The sequence below is a fragment of the Sinocyclocheilus grahami genome, unplaced genomic scaffold (assembly GCF_001515645.1).
Source record: "Sinocyclocheilus grahami isolate Dianchi unplaced genomic scaffold, SAMN03320097.WGS_v1.1 scaffold343.1, whole genome shotgun sequence".
Lineage (NCBI taxonomy): Eukaryota > Metazoa > Chordata > Actinopteri > Cypriniformes > Cyprinidae > Sinocyclocheilus > Sinocyclocheilus grahami.
The window spans coordinates 626580-638946 of record NW_015505522.1 but is presented as its reverse complement, the minus strand read 5'-3'; the positions used below and the strand labels follow the sequence as shown (position 1 = coordinate 638946).

The 12367-nt window shown below is 36.5% G+C and overlaps 1 protein-coding gene across 1 annotated transcript in view; it reads left to right on the top strand.

The window, feature by feature from the left end:
- Nucleotides 1–11144, top strand: part of LOC107603217 (gamma-aminobutyric acid receptor subunit alpha-1-like) — a 15440-nt gene extending 4296 nt beyond the window's left edge. Inside the window, exons 4-8 of the mRNA XM_016295959.1 lie at nucleotides 1082–1149; nucleotides 3421–3641; nucleotides 6000–6082; nucleotides 6488–6631; nucleotides 11107–11144. Coding sequence (XP_016151445.1) covers nucleotides 1082–1149; nucleotides 3421–3641; nucleotides 6000–6082; nucleotides 6488–6631; nucleotides 11107–11144 — 554 coding nt within the window. The remainder of the gene's footprint in view (nucleotides 1–1081; nucleotides 1150–3420; nucleotides 3642–5999; nucleotides 6083–6487; nucleotides 6632–11106) is intronic.
- The last annotated feature ends 1223 nt before the right edge of the window (nucleotides 11145–12367 follow it).

The window sequence follows — 12367 nt, the reverse complement described above, 5'->3', positions numbered from 1 at the left end:
TGTGTGTGTGTGTGTGTGTGTGTGTGTAAGAGAGAGAGAGAGAGACTATAACAAACATACCATTACAAACATACTATTACAATATGGATATTATGTTAGTTACATGACATAGTTAATGTAGTTGTATTATCTAATGAAACAATGTAACATCTTTCATTTACAAACAAGTTGATTTGAAACATACAGTATCTTGCATTAATTGCAACTGAATGAGATTAATGTAAAGGTACAAAATGCAAAGAAGATCAAAAATGTTCTCAATGCATATATTAATTTAGTGTTTTGAAACAATGATTATGTGGACTGATAATATACATAACTGTAATGAAAGTATGTGTTCAGGTTTGGGAAGAATGATCAGCAAGTGTGATCAGTTTGGATTTTTGTATAAAGAGTTTTGAAAATGTACTCCTTACATAACAGAACTAAAATAGTGCAATTTGCTAAACATGTTACAATAATCTAGTGTTATGAAACAATCGTAGAAAGAAATTATGTATGACTGTAATGAACGCAAGAGATCAGATGTTGAAAGAAGTTTTGAAAGTATAGTCATTGAAAGACATTAAATGCAAAAGCATGCCTCGTCAAAAATGTGATGAAGGCGATGGTGGAAAGCAGTTTTGTTATGAACAAAGCTACCGAACACTGTTTTCCACATAAATGCAGATCATTTAACACCTGACATAAATTAGCTTTGAACCGAACTGAATGATTCATTGAGTTGGCAAGGAACTCCTCACACATGCGGCATATCATTTTTAATTTTCAGCGCGTCTGTTTGACCTTACTCGCACTACCTTAGCGCCCACAAAGTGACAACATGTCATAAATAACAAGTGAAGCTGACTAACAACTTCTGTCAACATCAGTCATCGTTCCATGGCACATAGACATGCTGTTTTTCACCGAGGCAAGAAAGTAAGGTGCATTTCCACATAAACGACACCCAAGTATTTATAGGTTATAGTGAGGTTTGCTTGATGTGATTTGAAATTTTAATGCTTTGTGAAAAGAAAAGAAAATGGTATCATGACCAGCACTGATTGATACGCAAACTCCTAATTTCTTGCTTCAACAGAGCGTGTAACCGAAGTCAAGACTGACATTTTCGTGACGAGTATTGGGCCGGTCTCGGACCACGACATGGTAAAACTTTTTACTTTCTATAAATGTCACATGCTTTCCGTGTAGCCACTGTTCAGAAGAGTTGTTTACATGCTTAAATGTTTTGTTACCAAGCTGAAAAGCTTGAATTGTGGTTATTTAATCATAAATGTGAAAGCCAGATCCAATATTCAATGAAAGTCAAAGTAAACTTGAAAATGTGACTAATTGATTATAACACCAGAACACATATCTTAATTACTTCTTTACATTAAAAAAAAAAAAAGTTTCTCAACACTTTTCAAAAAATTAATGCCTTAGAATACATAAAATACCAAGTGATATTTATTTATGATTTAGATTTAACCAATAGACACCTGTCAAGTATAAATAAAATATTTTAAACCATAAATGAGAAAAACATGACACTTGTTTGTTCAAGCATTAATAAAACATGTTCATAATTCTTGTGATGAACCTATGATTGCTGTGTAAACTTGAGGTGACCATCTATAAAAACTACCTTGACAATGTAAAAATTATGGGAAAAGTAAAGTTATTTCTGAGTAAAGCTCTAGCATTATTTATACTGTTTGCAGATGCCACCTAGTGTGATATATAGTGAAACGACATATTATTAAGTATATCTTTCATGATCTTTTCGGAGCCACTGTATATACTTGATTAGCGAAATGTACTCTTTTCATATTTTTCATAACATAACTGCATATCCTGCAGAATATCAGATACTGACTGGATCGAATCACATTTCTCCTGCCAAACACAAGTTATGAAGCAACTCTACATATTATCCAAGCATGCCTGTAAATCAATATAATTCTAATTTCATAAAGCCAGTTAAAAATGCTGGAGCTATGTTAGCTCTCTTTTTTGCTTTACATCTGATTCGCTCAGTTATGTGACTCTACCTAGAACATCCGGCTGTATCTGTGTCATAATGGATGATCATGCGAAAATGCTCGCAGCTATGACGATCAGTAGTTGTTAGAATGATTCATGCCGCTAATTATGGCCTCCGATGCTTCAGAAAGCTCATGACTCCTCTTGACGACTGCCGTTTTACTGAAATCACTGCACAAGAGCTACTCGATAACTACAAGTCTCAACTAGAATCCTCGGTCCCACTTTATATTAAGTGGCCCTAATACCTGTGTACTTACATAGTAACTAGATGTGTACATAGTATGTAACCACAGAGTAAGTACACACTGGTACATAGTATCTACAGCTGTAAAGTTTGTGTAACTACACATATGTAACAACCCACTGAATGGTATGTGTAAAGTACAAATGTGTAACAGGACGAACAGCACTTTTTGGTAAAGAAAGTGTTACACTTTATATTAGAGTTACCATGTAATTACTCTGATGTTACACAGCAATGGCCAGTAAGTTAGGCTTTGCATATAAATTGTGGTTTGTGTCCAGAATGTTACACTTTATATTAAGTGGAGAGTTCCTGAGGAGTTACCATGTAAGTACACTGGTATTACAGTGGTACTCCAACTCGAGATCCAACTCCTCCCACTTTACATATCCCTAAACCTACCCATCTCCACCCCCTGGAGCAAATGGTTCCAATTACTCTTATACATATTGTTGTTACAAAATGTAGTTATATAATTCCTGTTGCACGAGTATTTAGTGAAGTGAAAAAAAGCATTGTTACCAATGTCCTGTTACACATTTGTGCTTACACAAACCATTCAGAGGGTTGTTACATATGTGTAGTTACAGAAATATTACAGCTGTAGATACTATGTACCAATGTGTATTTACACTGTGGTTACATACTACGTACACATCTAGTTACTATGTAAGTACACAGGTATTAGGGACACAATATAAAGTGGGACCGAATCCTCAAAACAATTGACGATGAATGAAAAAGGAGCTTATTTTGTTCTATTTGGAGCTTGACAGCACCTGGTAACTATGACCTATAAGTCTATCACAAGAGTGTAATGTTTATATATATATATATATATATGCTATAACACATTTTTAGTAAACAAGCTAAAACTACACTCTCGGAAAAAAAGGTGCAAAAGTTTTTTTTTTCTCTCAAAAGGCACACCTTTGTACATAAAGAGTCCATATTTGTACCTTAAAGGAACATATTAGCATCTGAAAGGCACAAAAGTGTACCTTTTGAAAAGGTACCGCCCCACTGACAGCTTTTGTACCTTTTTTTCTGAGTGTACACTTACATTTAAACTGAATTTGACAATCATTTTTAGCCTTTCTCCATGCATGGGATGAGAAAACGATGTGTTATCGGTGGTCTTGCAGGAGTACACCATCGATGTGTTCTTCAGGCAGAGCTGGAAGGACGAGAGGCTGAAGTTCAAAGGTCCCATGGCTGTGCTCCGTCTCAACAATCTCATGGCCAGCAAAATCTGGACCCCCGACACGTTTTTCCACAACGGAAAGAAGTCAGTCGCCCATAACATGACCATGCCTAACAAACTTCTGCGGATCACAGAGGAAGGAACTCTGCTTTACACCATGAGGTGAAGCTGCTGCTTATTTTCCTCAGAAAATAATCACCTTTTCATGTAATTTCCTTTTAATGTTGGTGTTTGATCTGAAGCGATCTGGGTCTCTCTCAGCATAGAAATATATTAATTTTCTTTTTTAAAAATAAAAGTATTAGTCTATAAATGTATATTTTGGATTGCTAGTGTAATTTCATATTTGGCTGTGTCATAAATAACATGGACCTCAGCCTCTTGGGACTAACGCACAGTCGCACACATCAGGACAACACATGTTATAAAGCATCCTTTAGTCTACTTAATAAGTAGATTATGATGGAAGTTCATATTTGTGTCAACAAATAGGGGGTCGACATTTACTGATTTATCATGCTGTCAGAGAACTGAGCAGTAGTAATTCCTGTTTAAATGGGCGGTCTGACCAGTGCATAATAAGCCATATAAGTTTTTGCACAGGTCCCCATATGCCAGGGGTTCAGACAGTAATGCATGGTAATAATAGCTTTGATGAAGTTTGCTTGCGTCAGTCACAGTGCATAGAAGAGAAAAATATGTTGTTAGTTTAATTCTGAATTCACGAGTGCTTTGAAGACGCTGTGTCAGTGAAACAGCGGTGCACTGTGTTATCGTGGGCACGTCAAGATAGGTTAATAATTCTGGATACCTTATTATCTGAATTGTTTGGATTTTTAGTAAGCACATTAGCTTAACTTCCACTGACCAGTTACATTTTACAACGCTGCATGTTTGCTGTGGGTCTGAGCAAAATCAGGGCTGAATAGAAATGCAAGTTCACGCTCTGACAGTAGGTGGCGCTTATGGGACAGAAGGAATACTGTGGTAACATGGTTACTGCTGTACACAAACTTTCTTTTTCTGACATTTCTGACATTGATGGACAAGAACGGAAGTCACAGCAGTATTTAAATGTTTTCAAACAGATATTCAGTATTGTATTCACTTCGGCGTTTATCAAACAACACCAAATACTTTTGTTTACCCTTGTACATTTTTGGATTTTAATCTGGACTAAAACATGCCAGATTATTATTATTAATATTTTCTATTGTAATTTTTGCTTTATTAAAGCAGCAATCTCACAACATTTTTATACATTTCTCTGAAAGCGATGGTTGAACTTTTACATTTTTTAAAGTTTACTTGATAAGTAAATATATCCTCATATTAAAGATTACCGATAATATTAAAGATAATTAAAGATAATTATACTAAGACCATCTGGTAAAACCTTACAGTTAGGTGTCAGTGTAGGATGTATATATGAACTGTAGGCAATATATAGTAATGTGATGCCATACTTTTAAAAAGAGTTTTCAGTGAAGTTTCTAAATTATTTTCTTGAGGAAACATGACAATATACAGTTAAATTGTTTCACATTTTCGCGCTTGGGCGAGTCATTTGCAGACTGATTTCCTAAATGCACGTGAAATCACCAACATGCCAACAAACCAATGAGAACGCAGAACAATAATGACAATTCATAGCAAGAGAGCTCAGACGCCAAAGCTGATGTGGATCCACTCATCTGAATCCCTCTGGAACTGTCTCAGATTCGCAGAAAATTGCAGTTGTTTGGCAAATAAATAATTTACAGACAGTTACATATGCATTTCCAACATTTTAATTATGCAATTTCAATGTTACACCTCAAATGACAAGGGACTGTTCATATTTAGCCTCGGATGGCTTCAGTATGCATAGTATTTAGATAATATAGCAAATGTAATGCTATAATAAACACAAATATGACCCTGGACCACAAAATATATTATATTTGTACAATACATTGTATCGGTCAAAATTATAAATTTTTCTTTTATGCCAAAAATCATTAGGATATTAAGTAAAGATCATGTTCCTTGAAGATATTTTGTAAATCTCCTACCATAAATATATCAAAACTTAATGTTTGATTAGTAATATGCATTGCTAAGAACTTCATTTGGACAACTTTAAAGATGTTTTTCTCAATATTTAGATTTTTTGCACCCTCAGATTCTCAGTTGTATCTCGGCCAAATATTGTTCTATCCGAACAAACCATACATCAATGGAAAGCTTATATATTCTGATGATGCATCAATCCCAATTTCAAAAAACTGACCCTTATGACCTTATGGTTTTGTGATCCAGGGTCACAAATGGTAAAATGTATGGTTACATCTTTAAATTCAGAATGGGCGAGCAGCAACAGCACATCAGTGGAGTTCCATATTAATGCATTGCTTTACACCGCTTAATAACAATTATATACAAATACATGTATCCTCGTCCAAGTGTATCAGTGGGGGGGGGGTTAATTAAATGTCAAGACTATAATATTGTATCCCGCTTTCTCTCTGTCTGTCTCAGGCTTACAGTCAGAGCTGAATGTCCGATGCATTTGGAGGACTTCCCAATGGACGCCCATGCATGCCCTCTCAAATTCGGCAGCTGTAAGTACTGCGTCATTTTACACGCTTCGGTTGAAAGTTCACATATTACTGCGAGTCTCCAGGCTGAGTAGTGTGAGCAGATGGGGACTCTCTCTTAGGCCCACAGAGCGTAGAGATCATCTCTGAAACAACACGTCACACACCCGCATCCACTCAGCCAGCCGAACGGATTTAGCGAGCTCTACCCCGACCCAACTAATCCTCGCAGAGAAAGAACAGATGCGTCTGCGCTGGAGGAAGAGTGAGGGGGGGAAGACACATGAATAAAAAACAAGCTTGTGACTCAAAGCCACGAGGCTCTAAATATTTCAACGTGTGCTGCATCTCCGCTGTGCTTGAGAGTCCGCTGCAGTATATACGGCTGACAAGTGACGCTTGATTCTGTGTGTTGTTTGTTTGTGTAAGATGCCTACACAAGGGCTGAGGTGGTGTACGTTTGGACGCGAGGGGCAGCGCAGTCTGTGGTCGTGGCTGACGACGGCTCTCGGCTCAACCAGTATGACTTGATGGGACAGACAGTGGACTCGGGTGTGGTGCAGTCCAGCACTGGTGCGTGGTTCCACCATCTGATGTTTAGAAATGAAGCCTATGGTTATGTTTTAGTAAGTTTAGCCAAAGTAGCATGCTCCAATATATGTGAGCCTGGAGCACAAAAGCAGTGTTAAGTCGCTGGGGTATATTTGTAGCAATAGCCAACAATACATTGTATGGGTCACAATGATTGATTTCTCTTTTATGCCAAAAATCATTAGGATATTAAGTAAAGATCATGTTCCATGAAGATATTTTGTAAATGCCCTACTGTAAATATATCAAAACTTAATTTTTGATTAGTAATATGCATTGCTAATAACTTCATTTGGACAACTTTAAAGATGATTTTCTCAATATTTAGATTTTTTTTGCACCCTCAGATTCCAGTATATAGTAATGGGATGCCATACTTGTAAAAAGAGTTTTCAGTGAAGTTTCGAAATTCTTTTCATGAGGAAACATGACAATATACAGTTAAAATGTTTCACATTTTCGTGCTTGGGCGAGTAATTTGCAGACTGATTTCCTAAATGCACGTGAAACCACCAACATGCCAACAAACCAATGAGAACACAGAACAATAATGACAATTCATAGCAAGAGAGCGGTGATGCTGCCTTAGAATTTGGCCAAAAAACAAATCTTTGTAATCATGCAAAGTACGGTAACACTTTAGTTTAGGCACCAATTCTCACTATTAACTAGTTGCTTATTAGCATGCATATTACTAGTATATTAGCTATGTATTAGTACTTATAAAGCACATATCAATGTCTTATTCTGCATGAGCATATTTGATATACTTTACTAACTATTAATAAGCAGCAAATTAGGAGTTTATTGAGGCAAAAGTTGTAGTTAACAGTTAATAGTGAGGATTGGTCCCCAAACTAAGGTGGGACCCAAAGGACAAGCTGGAATATCAAGCATAATTATTTGGGTCTGAATCTGTAGCAGTGGAAAAATTATTTAATAATTCATAAATGTATTGTTTTATTATAAAATATTTGCAAAAGGTAATTTGTGTGTGGGATAGACATGTCCCCACTAGGGTTGCAAAGGGGTGGAAAATTTCTGGTAAATTTCCCCCCAAAAAACTGAAATATTCCCAAAAATCCTGGGAAGTTTCCAAAATTTCTGGAATATTTCAGAAATGTACAATTTTTTTTGCAACCCTAGTCCCCACCACTTTTTGAAAGCCATTGAGAAAATAACTTGAACCCATGTCCAACAAACAGACAAGCCCCAATCCCTCATTTACTCATAATTTTACACAAAACACATTTGCTCCAGACTCGTTCGAGTGATCTGCCAGTTTAAACAGATTCGATGACAGCTGCTGTACTGTACAACTGCGTGAATTGACACTGAGCATGTCCTAATATGTACACCTTAACAAACGAGGCTTCTACTTGCTTATGTGACCATGGACCACAAAACAAGTCATAAGGGTCCATTTTGTGAAATTGAGATTTATACATCATCTGAAAGCTGATAATTAAGGGGGTGGTCTAATGCTAGGGTCACAAATCTCTATGCTTCTAGCCAACATTTCAGCACAGCCCTTGTAGGAAATCAGTGTGAAATGTTTCTGGTTGCCATGACAGAATTCACACATTTCAGAACAAGTCTTTTTGCTCATTTTCACTCATAGAGTTTACACTCGTTTGCTTTACACATTCACTATTGCGTTGATACTTCAAAAATATTGTGCTGTCACCTGCCTCACCTGCTATCCAACAAGCACAAGGAGTGACTTCATATATTGCATATTCATATATGAATGCGTTATTTGTTTAGAAGTCATCATCCAAGCCTTTCTGATTAAGGTATTCAGCTTCAGGCACATCCTGGAAATCCTTTGTACGATATCTAGGTCGGCAGGATTTGCAACAGAACAGGATTCAAGGATCTTGCTCAAATTTAGCAAACATCATCATATTTTTTACTTATTTGGTCTTAAAAAGTTATCCATTTTCAATTGCAGCTTAGTTAAATCCTCATGTTTTCTTCAATACTTTATTAAAAGGCTGCATGCATTGATTGCTAGTGCTTTTTTAGGAGAAGCATGCAGACTGCAAAATCATAAATTCTTAATTTCACTGTGAGCACAACAGTATTCAAAGTTTTAAACTGTGCCAGGAGGATTCGGTCTGTCTGTGTGATGTATTCTGTAACACATATCAGAGAGGAGAGATTTTGTTTTTTTCTGTCAGCTTGTCGGGCTACCCTTGAGTTAAGTCTCCTGACTGGGCACTTTGGATTCCCAAGCGTTTGCATCTCAGACAAACGTTGTCTGTCTGTGCCTTAGTTCTTGCTGGGTAGCTTGACTGTAGCCTTGCGAAACTATATTCATATTCTCAATTCTGTGAACTTGTATTCCACAAATGCACTGTGATTGAAACATAACTAAGGGGCCAAGGATGTGATTTTTTTTCTTCTTCTTGGGGAAAAATTAAATAAAAGAGTGCCTTGTTGGCAAAGGCTATTTACAATAAAGTAGCTCACCATTGTATGGTTGATTGGCCCGAGTTTGAATGAACCCTTTTCCGGTCCTTTTTTCTCTCTCTCTTTTCACATCACATATCATTATTCTATTTGAAATATCAATAACTTCCAACTGATTTTGCACTACTGACAGAAATTAAGAAATTATTGTCATTGTCACCAAGTTTTATCATCATCTATAAGATAAAAAAAATTTCAAGATCAAACAATACAATTATTCTATAAATGTCACGTTAACAGCTGAGAGCAATAGCCTAAAATGTTTCATAGTCCATATAGTTTCACTGTGGTTTTTCTTTTCATAAAAGAGGGTGGGTGTTACCACCCGTTTTAACACACCCACCCTTCACAAATTGCATGCTGGTTATAACCCTTTGTTTTAGAAACAACATTTTTAGTTCACCTGATTAATCTTCTCACATTGATCACATTCAATATCTTACATTAGCCCATTATTGGAGACACCGTTTTAAAATGTAATGCATTCCTTTTTTTTTTCTTTTTTAGCTTTCTCAAAATTGGTTTAGATGATCACTGGACCAAGCCGCACAGAAATGAGTACACATAAATTTCATATTAATGTCTGTTCACTATGTCGAGCCAAACTTGGATGAGAGGCTCTATCTCAACAACTCTTCAATCTATCAAAACAAAACATCTCCATTACATGTAACCCTGGTTCCCTGAGTAGAGAACGAGAAGCTGTGTCAGTACTCTCTTAAAAATAAAGGTGCTTCACGATGCCATAGAAGAACCTTTTTGTCTAAATGGTTCCATTAAGAACCTTTAACATCTGAAGAACCTTTCTGTTACAATTATTTATAAGCTTTTTTTCCTTCTTGGGCCTGAAATGGAAGAATTTTGGTCAATACTGATAATTAAACAATATTTTGCCAAATGTGCTTTTGTGCTGAAACCTTGGCTGGTTTAGGCTTGCCATTGATAAATAATGATGACAATAAAACCACCAGTAGGTGGCAGCAAGCCCCTGTTTTGATAAATGATTTATTGAATCGTTCAAATCAAACGATTCGTTCAAAACGACTGATTCAATTAGAAACGTAACAATGTGCATACTATCTGAATGGTCCGTTGAATCACTGGCTCACTTGATTCGTTCAAAAACTGATTCATTCAAGGAACGAAACACTGTGTTACTATGCACTGTTGTATAAAATTAATAGCACATTTGTGCTCGCGCATGTAGGCCTACTGATATTCAGAAAAGTGCATTGCTTGTGCAATTAATATAAAAACATAAAAACTCATACATGGGTGTTTTTTCTTTAATTGCTTGAATTATAAGGTTATTTTAACCTGTAGGCTTCATCGCGCATGCATTTGGACTCTCAAGACGTGTTTTTGTTTGGTTTTTGCAAGGTCGATGACTTGATAATGTAAGCTCTCCTATCATCTCTCAATCCCTCACAGTTACACATACAGCACAATAATGAGGAAAAAGAGGAATATTTTTAAATTCTAATGAAAGAAAAATCGTACATTTTCTGTTGTCTTCTTTTTAAAGAAATTCAAAAGTTGCGCTTGAACCATTTTGCGCGAAAAATGACGAAAACTTGCTTCCGCTTGTGCGCAGCTTGTTACAGAACCGAGTTCTGATTGGCCAATCGCCGTTATTCGTGAATGATCTTAAGTAGATCGTTTTAACATTTCATTTGCATGATAAGTTTTACATAATACACATTATTAATCCAAAGGGGATGGTAAGGGGGGATGGTGGTTTTACTTAGGGGATGCTTTTTGTCATTTTTTTCAACCAGAGGGATGTCATCCCCCCGCATCCCCCCTCAGATTGAGCCCTGATTGTAGAACCAAAAATGGTTCTTCTATGGCATCACTGTGAAGAACCTTTTAAACTCCTTTATTTTAAAGAGTGTAGCCGACACTATAGAAACCCTCCAGACCAAGGCTAAGAACCAAACCTTCTTAAGAGTCAAAATTCTCTCCAAACCTGACTCCAACAGTTCAGATGGAGGCCCTGTTAAACCTTCTAGTCCTGTGACGGAACACAAGCATATAAACCACCATAGAGCAGAATCAGCCATGGAGCAATTGCCAAATTTTGATAGCCTGAAGCAACAAATCGTTCCATGCATCCTGAACACTCGTGGAGGATGCCAAACTCCTCAGATTACAAAACGAAAGTAAGAGAGACAGAACCATTCTGACGGGCCAAGCTTTCTCCATTCTCAAAAAGAAACAGCATTGTGTTCCACCTTAAAGGAACATAAACTCCACTTAAAGGGAGTTGCTGAAACACAATAAAACTCTGAAGACAGCATGGGCAGATAAACTGCTTTCCTGAAGAAAAGAGATCTGAGAAGTGTTGGCGCGGGTGCGTTCTTTTGAGGCACTGATGGCGCGTTAATGCCATCAGCTAATGAACTAGGATAATAATCTCATTGGCTTCAGACAGTCGTCACACCTGAAGGGTATTCCCGTAATGTCAGCTTTATAGTGCATTTATGTTATCTGTCATTTGTCTCTTTTTGCCACTTTTGGTAAAGAAACAACTTGATTGTTTGATTGAAAATTGATTCATGAAACTGAACTACATCTCGTATGAGCATCCTTGACAAGTGTTAGGACACAAGCACTTAATACCTGAATAAATACAGATAATAATATTATCGGAACGTTATCGGAATCGACCGAGAAAGGCTTAAAATGTAAACATCAAATTGTACCCTCATTATAAAAATAACTTTTATATAGTTTTAGTTCTAACCAGGCCTGTAGCCAGCTATATGAGGTCCGGACCTCTGTAGATTTTTCATATTCAAAAATAAAATGTGTTGTCTAAATGACTGATTTGCGGGCGCAGCATTTGGACTTGTCTTTTTCACTTAATTTGACAATTTAGGAAGTTAATAAAGTAGGATGTTGCAGTTTAGGGGAAGCGATATCTTTATCTTATCTTAATTGTAAAAGATTTTAAATAAGTTTGGCTTATTTTATATATTTGTTTTTCTTTTTTTGTTTGTTTTGATAGCAATATCTGGCAACACTGATCGCCGGCACTTAAACTGACAGTAATCAAAAAAGCCCATGGACAGGTTATTGCATTACGGTAAAGCAAACGCAAAAAATATCATGATAGTAACTTTCAGAAACATTATCAATGCTGTCAAAAACAATAGTATTTAACATATCTGTAGAACAAGTAGGTTACAGAATGAAATGAAATACACAAACACTAGCCATGAAGAAGTCTATGCTATGGCA